The 24,777-nt window shown below is 45.4% G+C and overlaps 2 protein-coding genes across 2 annotated transcripts; both read left to right on the plus strand.

The window, feature by feature from the left end:
• The first annotated feature begins 658 nt into the window (after positions 1–658).
• LOC128766288 (NACHT, LRR and PYD domains-containing protein 3-like) lies at positions 659–12,299 on the plus strand. Its single transcript, XM_053877809.1, has 14 exons — positions 659–933; positions 1,312–1,448; positions 2,496–2,574; positions 2,648–2,785; positions 3,475–3,553; positions 3,684–3,903; positions 4,073–5,867; positions 5,948–6,121; positions 7,048–7,224; positions 8,711–8,984; positions 9,806–10,071; positions 10,170–10,343; positions 10,541–10,587; positions 11,016–12,299. The coding sequence occupies exons 2-14, from the start codon at positions 1,415–1,417 to the stop codon at positions 11,537–11,539; spliced, it is 3,981 nt and encodes a 1,326-aa protein (XP_053733784.1). The 5' UTR covers positions 659–933; positions 1,312–1,414; the 3' UTR covers positions 11,540–12,299.
• An 884-nt stretch (positions 12,300–13,183) lies between these two features.
• LOC128766289 (uncharacterized) lies at positions 13,184–23,442 on the plus strand. Its single transcript, XM_053877810.1, has 10 exons — positions 13,184–13,232; positions 13,453–13,533; positions 13,657–13,787; positions 14,491–14,790; positions 15,341–15,586; positions 15,659–16,006; positions 17,009–17,056; positions 18,128–18,182; positions 18,267–18,443; positions 22,597–23,442. Exons 3-10 carry the CDS (start codon positions 13,742–13,744, stop codon positions 22,895–22,897), a joined length of 1,521 nt encoding a protein of 506 aa, XP_053733785.1. The 5' UTR covers positions 13,184–13,232; positions 13,453–13,533; positions 13,657–13,741; the 3' UTR covers positions 22,898–23,442.
• The last annotated feature ends 1,335 nt before the right edge of the window (positions 23,443–24,777 follow it).

The raw sequence follows: 24,777 nt of genomic DNA on the forward strand, positions 1-24,777 counted from the left end.
ATCACATACTTCTTTGCGTCTTCACCTAATGGTATTTGGTCATATGCCTGACTCATATCCACTGTCGCATGTCTGATCTTTGCTCTAGAACCGTCACACTCAGAAGAGTGTAGAAAAACATTTTTTAAACTATTTGCAGTTGCAAGTGGCACTGGATAATACTTTAGTATGTCAGTAGTCTAAAATATTCAACAACATGCCTCATAAAATATTTCCATAAATACATATTTTAACCGTATTATTATTACTGTTGTTAATAATATAATACTACTACTAATAATAATAATAATAAATACACAGTTGCCCCCATTTAATTAGGGCCCCATAAATAACACTAGTGAATTAATCTTAAACATATAATTAAGCTAAAATAACGTGCGTGAGAGACAACTGCCACTGCTCAATGACAGAGCACTGACAACCACATGGCCTCCGTCCCTCGCCTCCACTTCACTAAGTGTGTGGTCCTACGACCTAATAAAACAAAAACAAACAAAAAAACACAAGCCACAGCTTATATAATTTTATTTTGCTTGTTCGTGAGCACATAATCGGCGTCAATAAATAAGTGGCGACAGTTCGCCTCAACAGATACTGAACATGCAGCTTTGGTGCCCCCTGGTGGCTGCGGGGCGCATATACCAGGAAGAAACGGCCGTGGAGTCTAGTGCACGTCGACTGTCTGTGTTTGCAAAACTAGAAATACAGCAAGTTATTTCAACAATTGACTTCTGTATTAAACTGTTGGAGTGCACCTAAGTTTATGACCTACATTTATCATATCAAGTTGAACTTCCTGTTGATGAGACTGTGACGCACTTGGAGGAAAGTGAAAGTGAAGCCGAAGTTCTCTGCACTTGGGTTTGTTTGACTGACGGAAGATTGAGAGAGGACTCGGCCGCAGAGGTAAATACGGCATCGTAGTAGGCAACGGTGAGTTTGTCCAATAGTGACGTCATAGTTCACCTGAAGCTTCCTAACTTGCAATTCTTGCGAGATGGACGTAAAATAAAAGGACGCCGCCAATGTTGCGTCATTCCGGATTATTCCCTCTTCACTTTAGGGAATAACCTGAATCCAATCGTTATCAATTGTTCCTTTGACATAAGAACTGAATGAGTTGTGACAATTTATTCACACGAAACGCGTCACTGTGCGAAAATGAGGGCGGAAATGACATACCATTTCCCGCCAGTAGCTGTCAGTAGCTTTATTTTAAATCTCGCTCCAGGCGACACACTCGTCACGAGCGGAAGTGAGGTGTGGAATGCGAGTACAAACACAAACAACACCACTGTTCGTCTTTTACAGGACACAGCAGCTCGCGCACAGAGTGAGCTCCATCGATGAAGGAGTTTCTGTGAGCAGCGTCAGAAGAAGAAGCTGAGCTCAGCTGGAAGCTCCACCTCCAAACATGGACACAAGTCAGAGCAGAGAGCTGCTCCCAGGTCAGTGACCTCCCACCTGTCCACACATGAGGAGCGAATGGATGAGTCATGTCACAGCAGCCAAGTAAACACTAGACTCTACATAAAGTGGTGAAGCAGCCACATGTTGCTGTGTTTGGCAAAGGTTTCTACAGGAACTACTTCGACTAGTTCAACGACACATTTCATCATCAGCTGGTTCCTTCATTGTTCATTGTTTTATGATTGTTTCTTGTCAATAGTTTGTTCATCGTTCCATAAACAAAGTAGTGGTGTTGCTGCGAGCTATTTTGTTTCAATATCATCACCAAAGCCCAAACAGAACCACACCATGTGTGAGATTCTTCAGATGAAGTTTGGACTCCTGATCCAACCAGAGTTCACGTCAGCGTTGAGGGAACAGTGTTTCCTCATTGTTGCTCTCTCTTCTAGCTGCACTAGTAACAGATTCAGCTTTCACCTCGACAGCATATTCTCTGAAACATGAGCAACAGCTTGCCACTCGAATATTCCAAATAATTATGGAAGAAAAACAGTTGAGTGGCAGACAGAAGATTCTACTAACACCATGGGAGGAACTGAGGCTGTGTCACACATTCTAAACCATGTCACTGACTGAAGTGAAATAGACACCAAAGACAGAGACATCAGAATGAACAGGTTCACAGTTGGTTCATCAGGAAGTAATACAAGAGGTTCAGTTCACGTTTGCTCCAAAAGCCTGACAACACTGTCATATATAGTGTGGAGGATGGGGTGTTGTGCGTGAACCAACTGAACCACCTTTCTGAAACTGGCCCTGATGCAGCTTGATTGCCAGTGACATTGATGTTCACTTCATTTAAAAAAAGAGCAACACTCACACAACTCATTTCCACATGAAGGAACAAAGTGTGGTCGTCTTTAGATTTCTGTAGTTTGAAGCCAGGAATGGTCAGAAGGTCAGCATGAAGTTGAGCTGAGACTGAGATCAGTGAGCTCACAGTGAAGAACCAGTGGCTCTCATGAGCAGCAGGTTCTTCCAGCCACCATCAGACCTCACCATGATGCTGCTGTGCTTGTGTGAAGGTGTGGACAGAGAGGAGGAAGCTCCTCCCTCTAAAGCCCCTCTGGGTGAGGACCATGGCAGCCAGACCAGAGCTCAGAGGTGAGAAGATCAGTTCTCCTGTCCGAGCTCCAAATACTTGAAACCATTTTCACACTGCAACTTCTGTGTTCAGATCAGAGACACTCACATCAGAAGCTGCTGGACGAGGACACGGACCTGGACCTGCTCCCAGCTGTGTGTCTCTGAAGACTGACAGGTCGATGCATCATCCTATTGATTTCAAAGGTGGACTAGAGCCTTCAGAAGAGAGGTGAGGGTTTCCTGTCCCGCTCCACTCATGTGATTGTTGAGTCTGTACAAAAGTCTCTGAGGCTCCTTCTGCTTGGACTGAAGCCCTCAGATGTTCACCAGCTTCATCTCAGTTGATATGTCAGCATGGACAACAATAATGGAGCCAATCACTGCTGCGGTCAGACAGACAGCTGCCGCTGGACTCAGAAAAAATTCCATACCTTCATGTCCAATATAATGAACTTTACTGCACTGGATCATTCATCTGTTGGTGAAGAACATTTTGAGTTACTGCGTCAAGCAGCAGAATTCTAAACAACTTCTTACGTTCTGATCCTCCAAGTCTTCTGGAAGCATTTTTATGAGATCAGATGAGACTGTCTTCATTCTTCCCACTATCTGGAAATGCTGGTTGTTATGGCAGGATCTGGTGTTTATTCAACTGGAGTCAAAAGTGCTGCTCCACGACGAGGAAACTGCACATTCAAGAGAGGAAGCAGTGAACTGAACTGATGAAACATGAACTCATGACTAAAGTGTGTGACAAAGTTCACGTCTGTTTCATCTGGTTTCCATGAATCTGGAGCTCGATTGTTCTGTTTCAGCTGAGCTGCACCTGGAAGAGTCACAGTCTGAGTCTTGACCTTCATCAGATCATCAGTGTCCTTGTGAAAGTAGAGCTGATTTACTGCCTGATGTTCTTCACAGAGAGGATCAGCAGGTCTCAGATGTTCTCAGTCCCCAGTGTGTCCAGCAGCATCAGACAGATCTGGACTCCACACTTCAGGTTTGTTCAAGTGTTAGCTCCTCCTGCTAACTACAACAGATGCTAACACACCAGTCAGGATTCTGGTCACCTCTGAAGGTCAGCAGGTTTTCCTTCTGTCACATGATCAGGTCACATGTTTGTGTTTCAGCTGCTTGAGCAGACTGTCATGACCCTGGTGAAGAAGGAAGTGAGGAGAGTCCAAAGGTTCCTCAGTCCAGATGATCCCAAATACCAGGATGATGAGGAAGAGCTGAAGGTGAAGTGTGATGGGGAGCAGATGAGGAGCAGCAGAGAAGCTTTCCTGGACTTCATCATGAACCTCCTGAGGAGCATGGGGGAGGAGGAGCTTGCTGGTCGTGTGTGGAGCAGTAAGAGGATTTGAACCTTCGACCTGCTGAATGTGAATCCTTCAGTCTAAAAGTCCTTCTGAGCTGAAATATCTGGAGCGGATGAGAAGAATGATTGATCATGATGAATGAGCTTGATCAGCTTCACCTTCCAGCATCCTCTGATCATGTGACTTCTCTCTTCACTCAGTAAGTCGTGGTGGAGCGTGTGCAGGACGACTGAAGAGGAGCCAGCAGAAGAAGTTCCACAGTGTGTTTGAGGGGGTGGCTAAAGCAGGAAACTCCGCCCCTCTGAATCAGATCTACACAGAGCTCTACATCACTGAGGGGGGCACAGACCAGGTCAACCAGGAGCACGAGGTCCGACAGATCGAAGCAGCAACCAGGAACCAGACCAGAGCAGAAACTACCATCAGACAAGAAGACCTCTTTAAAGCCTCACCTGAGAGAGAGGGACCAATCAGGAGCCTGCTGACGAAGGGCGTGGCTGGCATTGGGAAGACCCTCCTGACACAGAAGCTGACTCTGGACTGGGCTGAAGACAAAGCCCACCAGAACTTCCACCTCATGTTTCCTTTCACCTTCAGAGAGCTGAACCTGCTGAAAGAGAAGAAGTTGAGTTTGGTGGAACTTGTTCATCGCTTCTTTCCTGAAACCAAAGAATCAGGACTCAGCAGCTTTGAAGGAGTCCAGGTTCTGTTCATCTTGGACGGTCTGGACGAGTGTCGACTCCCTCTGGACTTCAACAGTCGGGTCCTGACAGAAGCTACAGAGTCCACCTCAGTAGACGTCCTGCTGACCAACCTCATCAGGGGGAAGCTGCTTCCCTCAGCTCACCTCTGGATAACCACCCGACCTGCAGCAGCCAATCAGATCCCTCCTGAGTGCGTGGACATGGTGACAGAGGTCAGAGGGTTCACTGACCTCCAGAAGGAGGAGTACTTCAGGAAGAGGTTCAGAGATGAGGAGCAGACCACCATCATCTCTCACATCAGGAGCTCACGAAGCCTCTACATCATGTGTCACATCCCCATCTTCTGCTGGATCACTGCCACAGTTCTGGAGGACATGTTGAAGAGCAGAGAGACCAGAGAGCTGCCCAAGACCCTGACTGAGATGTACATCCACTTCCTGGTGGTTCAGGCCAAAGTCAAGAAGATCAAGTACCATGGAGGAGCTGGGACAGACACAGTTTGGGATCCTGAGAGCAGGAAGATGATTAAGTCTCTGGGAAAACTGGCTTTTGAGCAGCTGCAGAGAGGAAACTTGATCTTCTATGAATCAGACCTCACAGAGTGTGGCATCGACATCACAGCTGCTGCAGTTTACTCAGGAGTCTTCACACAGATCTTCAGAGAGGAGAGAGGACTGTACCAGGACAAGGTCTTCTGCTTCATCCACCTGAGTCTTCAGGAGTTTCTGGCTGCTCTTCATGTCCACTTGATGTTCTTCAACTCTGGAGTTGATCTGCTTGATTCACAACAAACATCTGTACTGACAAGACTCTTTAGAAACAAACGTCTTCCAGGACATTTCTACCAGAGAGCAATAGATGAAGCTGTAGAAAGTCCAAATGGACATCTGGACTTGTTCCTGCGTTTCCTTCTAGGTCTTTCTCTGCCGAGCAGCCAGAGTCTCCTTCCAGGTCTGTTGACACAGACAGGAAGTAGCTTCTGGACGCATCAGGACACAGCAGAGCTCATCAAGAAGAAGATCAGTGAGAAAGCGTCTCCAGAGAGAATCATCAATCTGTTCCACTGTCTGAGTGAAGTGAAGGACACTTCTCTAGTGGAGCAGGTCCAACAGCAGCTGAGATCAGGGCGTATCTCCACAGATCAATTGTCTCCTGCTCAGTGGTCCACCCTGGCCTTCATCTTACTGTCCTCAGAGGAAGATCTGGAGGTGTTTGACCTGAAGAAATACTCTGCTTCAGAGGAGGCTCTTGAGAGGCTGCTGCCTGTGGTCCAAGCTTCAAAGGAAGTTCTGTGAGTGGATCAAACACTGAAACATCTCTGATGATGTGAACTGAACATGAAGGCTTTATTTCCTTGTTCTTTTTATTCAGACTGAGAGACTGTCAGCTGTCAGGGAGAAGTGGTTACCTTCTGTCCTCAGTCCTCAGGTCTCCGTCCTCTCGTCTGACACAACTGGACCTGAGCTACAACAAGCTGAAGGATCCAGGAGTGGAGCTGCTGTCTGCTGGACTGAAGAGTCCACACTGTCACCTGGAGACTCTCAGGTCAGAACACATCATGTGTCCAGCTTCAGAGCTGAGATGTGAAAGTATCTTTGAAATCAGACGTCCTCCTGAACACTCTCAACCAAGCATTCATAACGTGACTAGCCAAAAAGGACTAGGACACTTGACAATGTGGTTCATACAGATCAATGTCTTTTTTTGAATGCAGACTATACAAAACTCACCAAATGACTGCCAAGTTGCTTGAAGGAGATTCTCCCCAATATTATTCCTGCTGATCAAACTGGCTTTGGAAAACTAATCCGACTTCTCTTCAATATTGGTTGATTCACCCTGCCAGGAAATGTCCAAGTGTATTGTCTCCATGGATGCAGTGAAAGTATCTAACAGACTGGAGTGGAACTCCTTATTCGAAACATTAAGAAAGCCTGGATTTGGTAGAATGTTCTTTATCGTGGCTTACATTTTTCGATGCAGCTCCAACAGCTTTGGTTCTGACTCACCACATTTATTCAGGGCCATTTAATTTATATGGTGGCACTCGACAAGAGTGTCCTTTCAGCCCTCTTCTGTTTGTCCTTGAGCCACTAACCTTGGCTATACGAGCCAACGATTCAGTACTTGGTATTTATTAACAGAGGTACAGGTACTACAGTACATAAAGTATCATTATATGAGGACGATTTGTAGCTACACACGTCTCAAGCACAAGCCACAATCTCTTTAGTTCTCAATCTGCTGAGGGAATTCAGGGAAATATCTGGATGCAAACTAACGTTGACCTTAAATCTCAACACTGGGAATAACTTACAGAAAATTGTGTACACTTTTTGCGCAAAACTTTAATCAATTTATTGCTCAAACTCAACAGGATCTAGTTAAATGGTCTTCACTTTTTATCTCCATGAAAGGTAGTAGTCGTAGTAGGTAGTGATACTTGTTGATGCCACTCGTCTCTTTCACAGGCTGAGCTGGTGTCATCTGTCAGAGAGAAGCTGTTCCCTTCTGTCCTCAGTCCTCAGCTCTCCGTCCTCTCTTCTGACACAACTGGACCTGAGCTACAACTATGACCTGAAGGATCCAGGAGTGGAGCTGCTGTCTGCTGGACTGAAGAGTCCACACTGTCACCTGGAGACTCTCAGGTCAGAACACATCATGTGTCCAGCTGAGTTGGATGAGATTGTGCTTGTTGTGGAAATTTTCGATGAAGAACGCTGATTTTGACTTGATGTCCATCACATGTGGCATCACATGTCCCACACCAACCCCAAAGCAGTTACCTTTTGTGGTTGTCCCTCCCTCAGAGCGCACACAACAACCATCCCTGACCTTCATGGCCTGCACCCATGACCAGTTACTTGAGCAAGAAAGAGTGACATGCTGTTCATTTTCCTGTCTGAGATAACATCTTCACATTATCAGACAAATTAATGCATAATATGGAATTAAAAAAACAAACTGAAAAAATGGCTGTGAAAAAAAACTAAACCCTGAGTTGGATGAGATTGTGGAGCAGAAGTTTGTTTCCATCCCTCGTTCCAAACACACAGCAGCATCTTCCATCTGCATGTGATTTCATTAGGTGGTTTGTGGACGTGTGACTCAGTCATGACTCAATCTTGTTACTGTTCCTCTTGAATGTAGAAGAAACCAACAACATAACAATGAACGACCAGGTGCAACTAATTTGATGAACTGACAGCAGCAGTGGAGTAACTGAGCTAAATGATCTGCCAGCCAACTCCATCATGACCTTGACCTTTCATTCCTCATTGTGCCGATCAATGGCTCTGATAATGGTGACCCTGTGATGTCCTGATGCTGCTGTATAACGCCACTGTGTTGGGCACAAAGGCACGGAATAGTCAGTGAAGAATGATCTGTCATATCAGCAATATTGACCATATGTGGCCATGACAGAGGTGAGACCAGTTCCAGACTTGGAAAAACAGGGTTTAGAGATACTATGATTCAAAATGATGGAATTAGCCTCATCAGATAGGCTCGCTACAGTTGCTAGTAATGTTACTGTTGAATATTTTTATGAAGTTATTTCTGTTGAGTTGACTCCATTTCACATGTGGAGGTGAGATGATGGTTACCATGGGAACAGGCCAGCTGTGACCACTGGTCCAGATGAATCAAAACCTGCTGGTGATGAAATGCTAACACTCAGCTGCAGAGCTAACGCTATGGTTGCATCACTCAACACTTCAACACTGTAACAATGGATGACGACAAAGTCTGCCAACAGTCACAGACCACCCACACGGGGGCGCTGCAGTGCAGTGATGCCAGCACGCTGACTGGATGATTTCTGAATCCTTGGTCATGTTCCAAAAATCCAGCATCATTCACTGACGTCACTATAGTTTGTGTGGAAGTCTGCTCTTCTACAGAAGCTTTTCCTGCTCCATATTAGAGAGGGAGCTGACGATAAAGTCTTGTTGACAACAACACCCCCATTATTTTGTTCCTCTGTCATCTGCTTTGTGTTTTTGTCTTCACATTTAATCAAGTTGATCCTGACTGATATAAACTGCTTCAAATATTTCAACAATAATGTGATGATGATCTTCTGAATGGAAAGTGTTCAGCGTGTCCTCAAATCACTCGTCTCTTTCACAGCCTGAGCTGGTGTCAGCTGTCAGAGAGAAGCTGTTCCCTTCTGTCCTCAGTCCTCAGCTCTCCGTCCTCTCGTCTGACACAACTGGACCTGAGCTACAACTATGACCTGAAGGATCCAGGAGTGGAGCTGCTGTCTGCTGGACTGAAGAGTCCACACTGTCACCTGGAGACTCTCAGGTCAGATGCATTTGTCCTGCTGTGCTCTTTTTACTCTCCACCTCTGAACAGGAAATGCAAAAAGGAAGTGCAACAAATGATTGATGAAATGCTGCAGTAACCACATGTGAACTGAGCATTTGCAAAAGTGAAACAAAAAAAAATCAATAAAACTGCATCTGCGGCTTTTAAATTATTACCACTTTTTTCATCGTAATATGTATGTTAGAGAAGTATTCAGCTGATCTCTCCCTCCCTCTCTCTCTCTCTCTCTTCTCTGAGAGGAGGCAGGCTGTGCTGATAGACCTTCTCATTGCCATTTGGTGGAGCTCATGGCAGAGTAGTGCGTTGATCACATATCAAGTCACTGGACTCGAAAACCCTGAGAAATGGGACGTGTGGCGAGAGAGTGGGCCAAGCCTCATCTGTCTGAGCCTCAGGCCGACTGTGTGAGAGTTGGCAGCCCTGCCTTCAGGGCTGAAGCACAGATTGTGGAGCTCAACTGCTGCTGCTTCATGGCTCTGACAGTGGTTTGGAGCGTCTGGGTTCATTGTCTTTTCCCACACTGCACTACGACGAAGACAAATCCGTCACAGCCCATCAGCCAAAGTCCATAGACGTGAATAAATGACCATGTGAAGCAGCCATGTCTGCATTCTGTAGCTGATGCTCTGTAAACCAACAACTCTGGTGACATCAATATTGGGGCACTGCAGATCAATATTGGGGCGTCTGCCCTTGTGAACTATGTCTGGCAATGCCACTCGAAAATACAACAACATATTTCAAAGTTCAACATCAAGTACAGATGCCACAGAATGAGGCGCTATCGCAGCATTAGCATTAGCTTCTGTCTCTTTAGTCAGAACCTTTCCAATTGGTTGACTCTTATTCGTCCCCCACACTCACCTCTGCTGCAATCAGCTCAAGCTATTGTGAGACAGAGGACGAAATAAAGAATTTCAAGTCTGGTCCAAATGGAGGATTGAAAAAGTCTCACTTGTTGATGACACTCGTCTCTTTCACAGCCTGAGCTGGTGTCAGCTGTCAGAGAGAAGTGGTTCCCTTCTGTCCTCAGTCCTCAGCTCTCCGTCCTCTCGTCTGACACAACTGGACTTGAGCTACAACTATGACCTGAAGGATCCAGGAGTGGAGCTGCTGTCTGCTGGACTGAAGAGTCCACACTGTCACCTGGAGACTCTCAGGTCAGAACACATCATCTCCTCTCTTCAGTTCTGCTCCACAACTGGAAGGTTCTTCTGCCCTCATGATTCTCTAAAACACTGTTCCTCCTTCACCACAGTCTCTCAGGGTGTATGATCTCAGAGAGAGGCTGTTCTTCTCTGGCCTCAGGTCTGACCTCTAACCCCTCCCATCTGAGAGAGCTGGACCTGAGCTTCAACCACCCAGGAGGACCAGGACTGGAGCTGCTGTCTGCTGGACTGGAGAGTCCAGACTGGAGGCTGGAGACTCTCAGGTAAGGACAGAGCAGCAGAACTGACTGACTGAGCACCAAGGAGACAGTAGAGACTAAGCAGCTGTTTAGAGAGCCATCTTTGTTGTCACCAACACAGTCATGAAAGAGCCGTCCATTTAGCAGCAGGAGATAATAGTCCTGAAACATCTGAAGTCACATGGATCTGCTCTCATCCTTCTGCCTCTTTCTTCTTCCAGGCTGGATCACTGTGGACCACAGAGGTTAAAATCTGGACTGAAGAGATGTAAGTCTGTATCTTATTGCTTCATGAGAACTCCTCGTCTCTGTCAGCTTCTAGTGGAGCAGCTGTGATGTTAGTGACATCATGTGACCCTTGGATCTGCTGCTGGAACTTGTCTTCATCAAGTCCAGTTAGCGACAGGCTAGATTAGCTCCTGACCTCACATGGAGACACTTGAGTCTTTCACATGGGACATCAGCTGCTCCAGATTATTCTGGGATGTTCCAGTCCTCCTGGTTCTTCTCTTGATGTGGCCCCAGTCTCAGATGACTCTTGACCCAACACAGTTTGGAGCTGTGGGCTCAAGATCTCCACTGTAGCTCATGTTGACCAACAGAGCAGCCTTCCCTGGCTTGCTGGGACAATGATTGTCTCTTGAAGACAAGGTCTGTTCTTCCTCCATCATCACCACGTGTGTCTTCTTCTCTCAGACTTCCGACCACTCTCACTGGACCCAGACACAGCTCACCGGCGCCTCCTACTGTCCAACAACAACAACATGGTGGAGCTAGTGACGGAGGATCAGGAGTATCTGGACCATCCCGACAGGTTTGAGTGGTGTCCTCAGGTGATGAGCAGAGACGCTGTGACTGGTGTCTGTTACTGGGAGGTGGAGTGGAGAGGAAGAGTTTCTGTGGCCGTGACTCTCAGGAGAGACGGAGGGAAAGAAGACGAGTCTGAGTTTGGACAGAACCGTTATTCCTGGAGTCTGAGCTGCTCTGATGATGCTGGATATAAAGTCTGTCACAATAAGAGAGAAACTGTTATCAAGAGCTCAGAAGTCTCTCACACAGTTGGACTGTTGCTGAACGCACCTGCTGGAGTTTTGCACTTCTACAGAGTCTCCTCTGGAGTCCGGACCCCCCTCTACACTTTAGTCATCCCCACTAAACCTCTGTACCTGGGATTTGGACTCAGAGAGGCTCCTGGTTCTGGTTCCTCAGTATGTGTGTGAGACCTCTAGAGTGTGTTCCTGCAACAGACTGGAATAAACTGTAAATGAACAGAAAATCTAGATTCCCCTCTGGATCTTTGTCTTTTCCCACCAAGATTCCCCACTAAAGTGATGAGAATGGTAGCAGTGAGGAAGCGTGCAGCTGAGCTCCTCTCAGGAGGTCAGCAACTGTAACTAGAGGAAGAATAGTCGAGACACACCACCATGGTAAATTACCTGTTCTGTACCACAGAGGTTATGACAGTAAATAGATGTAAGATATATGTTTCACATCAAAGAAAGAGGTTGTTGATAAAGATATAAATCTTAGTATATAAATTAAATACATAAATACATTGTATTTGTGTTTAAAATCCTGCCTAATATCTGCAGACTGTGAAGAAAAAAGCACAGTTACATGGCAGAGGCTGAATCGAAAATATTGTTTCTAGTACCGTTTTAAAATTGCTTTTGTTGTGTTTATTTTTGTCTCTGTTAGATTTGTTTTCTCTCACCTCAACATCTCCCAATATCTCTTTTGTATTGTGCTTTTCTCTCTCTTTTCTCCTCTGGTGATTGAACATTTCTGAGAAATGAAAACCAAGCCTTTCAACCGTGTCTTCAGAAACACCTCTTGACTCACATCTCATGAGTGTTTCATGCCTGTGGTGGAGGACCACACTTTTCTATTAATTCTCGTTGTTAAGTCTGACATTTGTGTGTTCAACTGCTCTTTTTGTCTCAATTTTAAAGTAGAATTCTACGTATTCACAGACAATACATCGACTTTAAAAAATAAAATCATCATAAAAGTGAATACAGAATCGAATTATTTCAACTCTTCCTGGGGTGAATGTCCCCAGTGTGACACTAAAAGTGATGGTTAGTGACCACTATTTGTTTGTTACAAGGGATGGAGAGAGGAAGTGTTGGTGATGGTGAGGACTGGCAAGAAGACTCGATCAAGGTGGCATCATGACAAACAAAACAGAGTCATATGAAGATGACATCAACTAACTTGTTGACTTTTCCTCCACATGCAAACAATGACAAACTGACTCATTTATTATTGAAGGTCTGTCGAGAGCAGCTCACTCAGCCTGGTCTCCAGGCAATTCCTTCATGTGGTCACGAACATTTCTTCTATTGAATCGTGCAAGGGGTCACGAGAAACGCCTTTTTTACCTTCCAAGTAACACGGAAAATATGAATGCCACTCCAATTGCGGCTCATCCCGAGTCTGGCAGAACGTTGACGCACGAGTTACTTATTTAGGCACCTGGACTCCTCAACAATGCTTTTTCATTCGTGGTTTGGTCTCGCTCTCTGATGGATCAGCAATAACACAGGCCGGACACGAACGCGCTCATGAGGATGTTTCCTGAAAATTTCACAACATACAACACCTCAACACCTGGAATGACCAACCCACTGGTGATGAGGACAGACAGATTCAAATATCCATCATTGTCAACAGACCTGCAGATCACTGTCAAATGTTTTGTGATACATACAAAGCTCCAAAGATTGTCACATTCAATATGAAAATAGGTGTCACCTTCCCAGTCACCCGTACAGTGCTGTCGACTGTGTACACGCCCCATATCTATGACAAGAATGAGGACAAACATATGAACTGAGTCTCAGTCAGGAGTTTGCACAGTGACACGAAGTTATGTATGTAAATGCAGCATTAGTGTCCGTAACGTGACAAGTGAGTTTTTATTTTTCATTTTTTTAAAGGTTTGTTTAAGCTGTTTTAAATGCTTTGGTCATTGCCATTTCAGTGAGCAGTTGAAACAAGAAACGGCCGTATCGTTCCGCACACTTTAAAATGGCAGACAACATTTAAAATGTTATTTTGATGCAAAGCTCAGCTGTGAAATTTGATTGCTAAAGGAAAACTGAATTAACTACTGAATTTCATTTTCAAGGACTTGTGGGCCCCAAGAATGACATATTTCTTCATTCAATAAACAAGCTGCAGGAGGGTGGAACAGTCTTGTGCTGCCGAGGTAAATACTGTAATTTGTGCCCAACTTTAGTTGCAGTATGAGCCGTACTTTCACTTTTAACACAACACACCCAGACACACCTACATACCAAGTCTCAGGAGCAACCTGCTCATTCTTGATCAGTGTCCTCCGCGAGTGGATTAACACAAGTGGAAGAACGGAAGGAAGCATGGGTTCATGTTCATGAGGAGTCCAGATCAGTGGAGTGATGGGAGCCACACTACTGTGCTGTCTCTTCTTCATCTTCAGTCTCGGTATGTGCCTTTACTTCCAGTGTCCCACAGTGTTTTGGTCGGTGCCTTTCTGGAGCTCCAAGAGTGGCTGAAGATGTTTATTAAAACTGTTACAGCTCTTCATTAAAGTCACGCTGGTGTGTGGATGAAGATCCTCAGAAACTGCTGTTTCACTACTGCAGGACGAGGGCGTCATCATATTCACAGCTGTGATGCTTAGATATGGTGGCATCATCATACAGTGGCTCTGGGGAGCGGACGATGATGTGAACAACAATCCAGCTACATCATACCCAAGATGAAGATTATGATTATAAAACACAACATATTGGTTATGTTTTGATAACAATGAAGAGAAAACCCCACCCAACACTGAGAGTCTTGTGTATCTGCCCGAGGCAGTTCTGCAACAATAGAACGCACCAGGAAACAGTTCTGAAAGTAAATTCATCAACCGTGACGTAAACCTGAAGAAGCAATGGTCGGCACACATGAGGCGGAGCTGACCGTCATCAAACATGGAAAACCATAATAGTAGGGCCCTTTAAGGACCATTTCCTGTGGTAATGGTTTGGCTTTGAGCATCTGTTCAGAATCAGTACACTGCTCTCATGTTAGCATATCAATAGCTGCAGGTGCACCAGGGCGACTGGTTCAAGAGTGTTGCACATCCTAAAACAGTCAAAGCCTTTTCTGAACACCATATTTCTTCTGTTGTTCTCAGCTGCAGCACGGGGCCTTGAATATGCCTTAAAAGGTCACGAGATCTACATCAAGCCGCCAGACTTTTTTCCTCCAGAGAAGATTTTTTGGAGACATAACGGCAAAGAAGTTGTCATGGTCAACGGCAGAGAAATACAGGAATACGGCTCGTACAAAGGCAGAATCATGCTGAACCGGTATTCTGCAGAGCTCTGGATCAAAGGTGTTCGGTTTGAGGATGGAGGAGAATATGAGTTGGAGGTTTGGCACAAAAACCAGGAGAATCCAGTACAAAAGATGTTTTATCATTTTGAGGTCATTGGTGAGTTCATTCTGCTTCGCTGTGAAGTCTCTGATTATACTAACTTTGATGATGAAAACAGTCTGCAGACGTGACTCCACCATAGTTTTGAGTAAAAAAAGAGTCAAAACCCATGCTGAAAAAATATAAGGGGATAACACAACCCAATACAGTATAACCGCTGTTGTCAGTTGTCACTGTCATCCATTTTTGCCTCATTCTTGTGTCCTCCTTCATCATTAACCTTGTTGGTTGTTTCCTCTTCTTCATCTCCAACATTCTTGGTTGAACTCTGAGTCTTTACGCTTTAAACATCTGGTTTTGCAAAATGTCTCCAAACTTGTCTCCAAAGTTTTAATCTGTGATAAACTCATGACTGATCTTGTTTTTTTTATTGTCGCTTCCAATCATCCATGTCTCCCAGCCATCATATTGAATACTACTGTTCATGTCGTCTGACTTTGATCAGATCCATGATCAACCCATGGTTTTAGTTAGCCTTAAGGGTTGATAGTATCTTTGCTAAACTTGTCGCGTGTATTTCGAGTCTTCATTTGTGTATTTTGTCCAGCTAAAGTCTCCATCACCGATGTTTCCTGTGAGATGGATGGTGACCACCAGGCAAAGCTGGTCTGCTCTGCTGAGTCCAGTCACCCTCAGTTACTGACCTTTGAATGGAGCTTCGATGGAACTCAACATCCTGGATCCACGCTGAAGATTGGCCTGAACGAAGATGACAGGAGGGTGTTCACCTGTCATGTGAAGGACCCTCTGAGCGAAGACAAAGCTACATTAGCAGCAGGCAAATGTTTCCCAGGTGCGTGTGGTCTTCTGTGAGCCTGTGACTTTGTGACATTGATGAAATCATCAAAACCTTTTTCTCCCACAGCACAGATGGTTTCTATTAACGCCTTCACGATGTTCGTCGAAGTTGGTGTCGTCGTTGGTGTCGTCGTTGGCATCTGTGCTGGCGTCGGCGCGGGCGCCGGTGCTGGCCCCGGCAGCGTCGTTGTCGGCGTCGGCGTCGGCGTCGGCATCGGCGTCATCGTCGGCGGCGTCTGCGGCGTTGTCGTCGGCATCGTCGTCGCTGCCGGCGTCGCAGCCATCGTCGCTGCTGCCGGTGCCATTGGCGGCGCCGTTGTCGCCATCGCCGCCGTTGTTGCCGTCGTCGCCACCATCGTGTCAATCTTTGCTGTGCTCCTGATTGTGGACCTTGTGTCCAGGAGGAGACGTAAAGGTGAAGCATGAAGCACACACACATCGTAACAACACAAGAGGACACTCACTGAGCTCAGAGGTTGCCTTTCTGGTGGTGGGTCATGACATTGTGGAGGTCCTGGCTGGTGCTTCTTGTGTCGACTCTGAGTTGACTCTTCACGGTTGTGAATCTTTTACAGTGAAGAGCTCATGAAGCTTCATCAAACAGTGTCCTCATTTAAATGGCCCATAGTGTGGTGTTTTTTCTCTTCAGTCAACAAATCTCACATGCTGATAGAGGAGCTTCACATCAAAAGAAAATGTCATTACAAAGGAGCGTGAACTGTGCACATGAATCGCTTCTGTTTGCAAATAATTATTTATGTCAATCACTGGAACCATTTAAGATGATGAAGCAGCTAATAAAAATCTGTTGTGATAAAAATTACAACTGACTCATGTCACCTTGGTGTGACATTATTGCTGCATTTTCACACATATCTCAGTCTAACGGTGAAACCACGTGCCCCTCACAAACTCCTGAGGATGAATGAGCGTCTGTCACAGGGTGTGTTCCAGGTGACCCAGACTGGTGTAGCACCGATTGGTGAGAAAGCATTTGTTTGCTTCCCATATGACAGTGTGGTCCACATGAAGAGACTCATGTTGCAGAATAATGCAGGCACTTAATGTGGTCAATAAACCGCAAGACAGACACAATAGCTACATTTGAAATAGAACACACCTTTTAATGAGTGGAGACACTCTTTTGCTCCCTCAGTTCATTTTTTATCCTCATTCTCGTCATGGACACCAAAAGGTTTATTCGTCCTAGAGGAGTTGATAGGTGTTTCAATATGTGGCAAAATCACTGTGTACACAGCGTCATTGAAGAGATGCTCAGATCCAGAACGAGTCTTTGGAAACACCCTGTGATTGTGCAGCACTGGAGACATTTGCAGTGTGAAGTGGGAGGTTGTGCTTCTCAATTGTGTGTTTAACTTATTGTAAATGTTTAAGTGTTTAACCTTATCATTGACAGGCTTATCTGTGAACCAGGCCAGAGAAGAACATCCTCTTCTGAATAAAGGTGTGAGCTGAAACACATTGTATTTACAGTCAGACTTTTCTAAAGGCATTTATTTTCCCTTTACGTACGTAATAGTCCCCGTCCTTTTCAAACGATGTTACCATCACCGGTCACATACATCCATGTGTTGTTTGCATTGCTTTTGCTCTTCACCAATGTATCCACAGCCCAGAGTCAAAAGTTTATGACAAGAACAAACTCCTGTGCTCTGTCCAGCGGGTTGCATCAACACTTTATGATTTGAAATATTTGCATTAGAAAATGTGCATGAGGTCCGCTCATTATAATCTCTGTTTTGTCACAGCTGAAATGCTGTGATTGGTCAGACGAAAACATTCAGTAGCTCACATTTGTGATCAGCTCCACGGAATGGTGAACTTAGATGTTAAAATCACTTGCGGCCAGAGCCTCACTTCCTTGTCAGTCCAAACAAGCTGACATTCACCATCCTGTCCGCATAGTTGGTTGTTTAGAGATGAACATACACGGAGATGTGGACAGATGACGTCACTTCTGTGATGACAGACACATCGTTCTGGAGAAAATTGTTTCACCTATGGAAGAGTGTGTTGTTCATGCACACACACCAGAGGTGTTAAGATCATCACAGTGTGAAACTGAACTAACTTGAATCATGCATTACATTTCAGATCTATTGCAAAGCAAACATTTCTCTGCCACAATTCAGTGGAATAAGGAGGTGGGTGGGTTCAGAGTCGTGCTGAAGGCAGAACGAAGCCCACTGTTTACTCTCGTGACCTCTCATTCACCAGGATTTCAGATGCTGGACAACTTTCTAAAGCAATAACCTCAACACAGAACATTACCATGATGAGGGACTTGCTGCATCATGGAGTGGACGTCAACATTTGAAACATATACAGGATTCAGGGAAGCTGGATTTGGAGATTACATTTTGAATTTTACAGAGCGACAAATTAACTTTATTTACAAATTAGTGTGCAATGACATTATGGCTCCTCCTTCTGTTGTACTTTGTTGAATTGTAGCGATTGTATTTTTGTCCTTTCAAGTGTCATTTAATTGATGTGTTTCTGCTGATGTTTTTAGTTTCTTCAGAGGAGAAGTTAGTCAGGCAGGCGGTCAAGGCTTCAAGTGAAGTTGTGTAAGTGGATTACAGAATGAAAACTGAAACATATCTGACGGACTGTAACTGAATGTTTGATTTCCTTTTTCATTTTATTCTCAGACTGAGACACTGTGGACTGACAGAGAGAAGTGGTTCCCTTCTGTCCTCGGTCCTCAGCTCTCCGTCCTGTCGTCTGACACAACTGGACCTGAGCTACAACTATGACCTGAAGGATCCAGGAGTGGAGCTGCTGTCTGCTGGACTGAAGAGTCCACACTGTCACCTGGAGACTCTCAGGTCAGAACACATCATGTGTCCAGCTTCAATCTAACGCAGCTTTGAACTACTAGGGCAACTTTTAACAGGTTCATGGTCACAGTTTATGTGTTGAGATGTTCTCCTTCAGGTCATTTGTCCTCATTCTTGTCATGACACCATCAATTTCACAGTTTTATTCAGCTGAGAAGAGTTCAATTGACAGAAGCTCCATTGGAGACAGAGTCACATAGTCTGGTGTCGAAGTTTGTACTTTGTTTGTACTTTGTTCATCAGGCTTCACTATCAGCGAAATATGTTTTCAGTGGTAATGGACGACGACAAAAGAGTGTGTTGTATAAACCACAGGGAAACACAAGGTGGTAGTGACAATAGAAAAGCATTGTCGAGGCAAAGGATGTTGGACAGAAAGTTGGTCAGTACAGGAAGAAGGTGGAGGAGGACAAACAGAGAACTGACACTCTGGAATCGACAAAAGAGAAACAACATCAGGATTGATGGCCTTGAAAACACTGAAAGGTTGGATCTGAAGGCATTTGTGACAAAAGAAATGGAAGAGAATCAAGGCTTTGACGGCGAAAGCAATCAGAGACATCAAACACACGACAAACACAAAAATCATCATCAAAACAAACGACACTACAAAGCACAACAAAGACACAGTCATTCACACTGACAATATAATCTTCCAAGATGAAGGCAGGTCATAAGACAAACTGTGAATGTTGCACAAGTGAGGAGGAAGGAGCAGGGAAAGCATTTGTTATACACAGCAACTGTATATGTATATGTGCAAATATTGACAAACTTGAATACTGACTGACAACAACACAGAAAAAAATTCTGAGTTATTGCAGCGACAGAAAACATGGATGACGCTGGAGAATGGAACGGAATTCAAACTGAAATCAATTATACAAACTGTACCACAACCACAGAAAAGGCAGAAGGGATGTGGAGTGGCTATATTTGTCAGCAGGGAGCAAAAATGTCAACTGGCAAACAACATGACAAGGACGACAGTTGACTTGGAGTTGCGCTCACTCTTCCACTATAAAGAGATACTTGTGCAAATTTAGACGTCACAGAGGAGTCATCAGTAGAAAACCTCAGAGTGAAACCTCTTGTCGGTCATCTCAGAGTCAATCACTCAGCGAGGCTTTTGAGGAGCAACACTAGAGAAATCTTCATGGAAATAAATATGACTGCAAGATCACATGCCACAGAGACAGTGTGGGAATATTCTGGCTTCAAGCCTCATGAGCGAGGTGAGAACAACAAGGTGGACGAGCTAGTTTGTCAAATGTGTTCCAAAGTGGTGACAACAACAAAAAAAGCAACAGATCAAACACGGCTGAAACTCAACCTTTCGAGCAGCTTTATGAAGTTTTAACAGAGGCCATGAATGTATTTGGTTTTTATTGTAATTTTTTATTTCAAATACTTAAAAATATGACAATTTAAAGGTAATATTTTTTAATCTATTATTACAAATATGGTTAATTTGGTCTTAGTATTATGTTGACACAATGTTATTTATCAGCTATAATTTCTTCAATTATCAACCAGCAAAAGCGTGACCAGCTAAACCTTTGTGTTTTCAGTTTTAATATCAAACATGAGTCCACAGGAGGTGAATGACGTCATGGTTGGATGGATGCGTCATCATGTCCCCTCTGCTGACCGTAAACACGCCCTCTGACATCAGATCACTGTCCACATGTCTGTGGGAGGGACACCAGCAGTTGTGTCCAGTATGGTTTTAGAAATGTCCACTGTGAAGCCAAACGGCTGAGTGTGGAGAGCAAGCCATGTGGAGGAAGCATCTCAGACGCCAGACAACAGGCTCAGACTTGGTCCGTCACTTGGCCACCTGTTCTTAGTGTCAACTACTCTCATGTTAGGAGGATAGTGTCGTGAAAGTGAAGGATTGTCTGGTCACGGACGCCACAGTGACTGTGATGTGGATATTATGAAAAATAATCTCACCTCGAAAGTTTGGGGCACCATCTGAAACATAGTTTTCTGGAGACTATTAAGCTCTCTTGATTGACACTTAATCAAATAATTAACTGTGGTAACTTAATTAATTATTAGCATAATCAATCTATTTATCTGAAGTCACTACTTTAGTCGTGATGTAATGTCCTTCACTGATCAGAGGCTCTTAGATTGATTATAATACACTCCCAAGTAACGTGATCAAGACCAACGTAATTTTGTACATTTACTTAAGAATAAAAGAACAGAAAGAAACAGGAAAGATGCAAAAGTAGAATGAGATGATCCTGACAATATCGCGATGGAAACGTAAACCAGTTATGAAGCAATGTCAATACCGTATCAGACACGTGTGTAACTGATGGGAAAGTTCAGACGTTCTCGTCTAACTGTCAACCTCAGGCAAGTAATGATATTACTAAACCCCAACACACCAATCTGTGCAGAGATGACAAGCAGCGGCTGACTTTGGCATGCAGGGATGAATGGGATGGATGGATGGATGAGAGGGTGATGAGTCCATGCAGAAGGTCGGTCAGGAGATGAGGGAGGAGGCAGGCGGCTTTGGAGGGAGGCGTCCTGGTTCTCAGCGAGGTGACTTGGAGGTGATGAGGACCCGCAGCATCAGGTGTGGATGGCACTCTCGGATTGTCTTCCGGACCGTGGAGGATCTTTCGTCGCAGACGGGGTGATCGTAGCTGGCAGAGAACGGCGTAGGACCGAAGGCGTATCTTTATCTCGTGCCAGGTGATCCACCGGTCTGAACAACCTTCTAGAGCGGTCACTTTCATGACACACTCCAGGTAGCGGAAGGTTGTTGGAAGTTGGACTCGCGCACTCGTCACGGCTGCCGGCTGCGATCACGTGGTGTGACTGGACCGTTCCTGGAGGAAGCTCTGGCTTGGCAGACCGCTGGATGACGAGGGCGACGTGCAACTTTGAAGAAGTTCCTCAGTCACTCTCACACTTGGATGTGCAGCGAGTGGAGTGCTGGCATGGCTTCAAGGGTGGAGGAGAAGCAGGAGTCTTGGCAGGAAACTTGAGCAGGAGCCATCGAGGAAGTTGGTTGTAGTTGGTTGTAGGAGGCGAAGGAGCTAAGAAGAAGCGGCAGAAGAAGGGATGAAGCTCTGTAAACCGGGTCTTTTAAACTCTGATGAGGGTCTCATTGCCCACTTTTGATTGGTTGAAGGAGTCCCATCACCTATTGCTGATTGGACGAGAGTTTCCAAGCCGTCCTCCTCCTCCTCCCCCGACGAGGTCGTAAATTCCACTCTGCAGATGGGAGACTTTAATCCTCCCAGTACCAAGGTTTTATTTGACAATAAAACATTACCTGAGTTGAAAAGTTCAGGTCTGCCTGAACATCCTGTGAGAACCACAGGTTAGATGGGAAACAAAGTCCTGTTTCAGGAAGCTACGTTAAGAAACATTAACATACAAGTCTGTCTTTGTCCATCTGTGACCTGGAAAAAGGGGGAGCTGTGGATGTGAAAGTCTTGTCAAAATAGAGGATTGAAAAAGTTGACATATTTCAAAGTTGAACATCAAGTGCAGCCTACACAAAACAAGGTGCTATTCCAGCATTAGCATTGGCTTCTGTCTCAGTGCGGCGCTTGATCATGTTTTGGTGATGTCTTCTGTGAGTTTGCATCTGTGTTTCCACATTTCCCACTGAGTCAGATGCTCCATGTGCTGCTGTTAGAAAAGCACAGCAACTCGTGCTGGAGCATCAGATGCTTGGAGAGAGAAGGTGATCGACCAATGACACGCTGACTCTTTAGTCAGAACCTTTCCTATTGGTCGACCCTTCTTTGTCCCCCACACTCACCTCGCTCAAGTTAATCAAATACAGAGTTGAAAGCAAGGGTGTCAAATTGACCCGCAAAAGGGCCGCAGTGGGTGCAGGTTTTTGTTCCAGGCCTGAAATCACAAACAGGTGAACCAATCAGGCGTGAGCTGAAACAACCAGCACCAGACTGACGATCATCTGATGACAGTCTTCAGACACCTGATTGGTGACTAGGTGTCCTCTTGGTTGGTTGGAACAAAAGCCTGCACCCACTGCGGCCCTTTGAGGACCGGTTTGACACCTGTGGTTTGAAGTTTTGTCAAAATAGAGGATTGAAAAAGTCTCACTAACATGACACTTACATGACACTCGTCTCTTTCACAGCCTGAGCTGCTGTGAACTGTCAGAGAGAAGTGGTTCCCTTCTGTCCTCAGTCCTCAGCTCTCCGTCCTCTCGTCTGACACAACTGGACCTGAGCTACAACTATGACCTGAAGGATCCAGGAGTGGAGCTGCTGTCTGCTGGACTGAAGAGTCCACACTGTCACCTGGAGACTCTCAGGTCAGAACACATCATGTGTCCAGCTTCAGAGCTGAATTGTGAAAGTCAGAGGTGGAGACTCCAGCTGCAGAGAGTCAACAGACCAGAATTAAATCATTGCAACACATGGAGTTCAATGAACTGAACCCTGAGTTGGATGAGACTGTGAAGCAGAAAAATTTATTTCCGTCCCACGTTCCAGCAAACACACAGCAGCATCTTCCATCTCCATGCGGTTCCAGGGATCAAACGGACCAGAGAGAAGAAAGAGTCTGGTCATATCTGCCCCTTTTTAATGAGCCTTCTTTCCCCAGTCAGAGTGTCAGCTTCAGGTTTTCCTCAGTGAAGTCCATTCTGTTGTCCAGAGTCCTGTAAGTTCACTTCAATGAAGTGAGTCAGATACAGAAAGAGCCTGAGTAGAAATGACTGGAAAACTAGACTGTGAGTGGATCACTGGTGTTTTGGAGCGTTCCACTTCTCTGTCCATCTTCTGAGGACTTTAGGTGGTTTGTGGACGTGTGACTCAGTCATGACTCCTCACTCTTGTTCCTGTTCCCCTGGAATGTAGAAGAAACCAACAACCGAACAATGAATGACCAGCTGCAACTAGTTTGATGAACTAACAGCAGCAGTGGAGTAACTGAGCTAAATGATAGATAGATAGATAGATAGATACTTTATTGATCTCTGAAGAGAAATTCCCATTTCCAGCAGCATGACAGGTGGAAACATAAGAGCAAGTAAAAAAAAAAAAAAAAAAAAAAAAAAAAAAATGCTACAGATAGGAAATTAAAATAAATAACAACAGTTCAGCATGTGAATGTGTGTGTGTGTCACGAACTAAAGTGCACGTGTGTCTTTGGTGTGAGTGTGTAGTGAGTCTAGAGTGTATAGTGTCCATTTTATCGTCCTTCCCGAGAGATGTTGAAGAGCTGAATGGCGTGAGGGAGGAACGATCTCCTCAGTCTGTCTGTGGAGCAGGACAATGACAGCAGTCTGTCGCTGAAACTACTCCTCTGTCTGGAGATGGTGTTGTGCAGAGGATGACTGGGATTGTCAATGATGGACAGAAACCTGTTCAATGACCGTCTCTCTGCCACTGATGTGAGGCTGTCCAGCTCTGTGCCAACAACAGAGCCTGCCTTCCTCACCAGTTTGTCCAGGCGTGCAGCATCCTTCTTCTTCAAGGTGCTCCCCCAGCACACTACTGCATACATGAGGGCGCTCGCTACCACAGACTGGTAGAAGATCTGTAGCAGCTTCTTGCAGATGTTGAAGGACGCCAGCCTTCTGAGGAAGTACATGCGGCTCTGTGCCTTTCTGCACAGAGCATCAGTGTTGGCAGTCCAGTCCAGTTTGTCATCCAACTGCACTCCCAGGTATTTGTAAGTGTGGACCACCTCCACACAATCTCCTTTGATGGTGACTGGTTCTGGATGCGGCCTGGGTCTCCTAAAGTCCACCACCATCTCTCTGGTCTTGGTGGTGTTTAGGAGCAGGTGGTTGGAGTCGCACCATGTGACAAAGTCCTGGATCAGTTTCCTGTACCCATCCTCTTGTCCACTCCTGATGCACCCCACGATGGCCGTGTCGTCTGCGAACTTCTGCACATGGCAGAGCTCCGTGTTGGACTGGAAGTCGGAGGTGTACAGGGTGAACAGGACCGGAGAGAGTACAGTTCCCTGCGGTGCTCCTGTGCTGCTGGCCACAGTGTCAGACCTGCTGTCCCCCAGCCTCACAAACTGAGGTCTGTTGGTCAGGTAATCAGTGATCCATGCCACCAGGTGTGTTTCAACTCCCATCTCCGTCAGTTTGTCCCTGAGCAGCAGTGGCTGGATTGTGTTGAAGGCGCTGGAGAAGTCCAAAAATGTAATCCTCACAGCACCACTACCTCTGTCCAGGTGAGATAGGGACCGGTGGAGCAGAAAGATGATGGCATCCTCCACTCCCGTCTTCTCTCTGTATGCAAACTGCAGTGGGTCCAGGGCGTGGTGGATCTGTGGCCTCAGGTGGTGGAGCAGCAGC

This window comes from Synchiropus splendidus, chromosome 10 (genome assembly GCF_027744825.2).
Source record: "Synchiropus splendidus isolate RoL2022-P1 chromosome 10, RoL_Sspl_1.0, whole genome shotgun sequence".
Taxonomy (NCBI): domain Eukaryota; kingdom Metazoa; phylum Chordata; class Actinopteri; order Syngnathiformes; family Callionymidae; genus Synchiropus; species Synchiropus splendidus.

What these genes read in the sequence shown, in the direction of transcription:
- LOC128766288 (XM_053877809.1), top strand. Translation starts at nt 1,415, where the DNA reads ATGGACACAAGTCAGAGCAGAGAGCTGCTCCCAG. An exon ending in TGTCACCTGGAGACTCTCAG is followed by an intron (nt 6,122 to 7,047) that starts GTCAGAACACAT and finishes TCTCTTTCACAG; the next exon opens with GCTGAGCTGGTGTCATCTGT. An exon ending in AAAATCTGGACTGAAGAGAT is followed by an intron (nt 10,588 to 11,015) that starts GTAAGTCTGTAT and finishes TTCTTCTCTCAG; the next exon opens with ACTTCCGACCACTCTCACTG.
- LOC128766289 (XM_053877810.1), top strand. Translation starts at nt 13,742, where the DNA reads ATGGGAGCCACACTACTGTGCTGTCTCTTCTTCATCTTCAGTCTCG. An exon ending in TTATCATTTTGAGGTCATTG is followed by an intron (nt 14,791 to 15,340) that starts GTGAGTTCATTC and finishes TATTTTGTCCAG; the next exon opens with CTAAAGTCTCCATCACCGAT. An exon ending in AAGGCTTCAAGTGAAGTTGT is followed by an intron (nt 18,183 to 18,266) that starts GTAAGTGGATTA and finishes TTTTATTCTCAG; the next exon opens with ACTGAGACACTGTGGACTGA.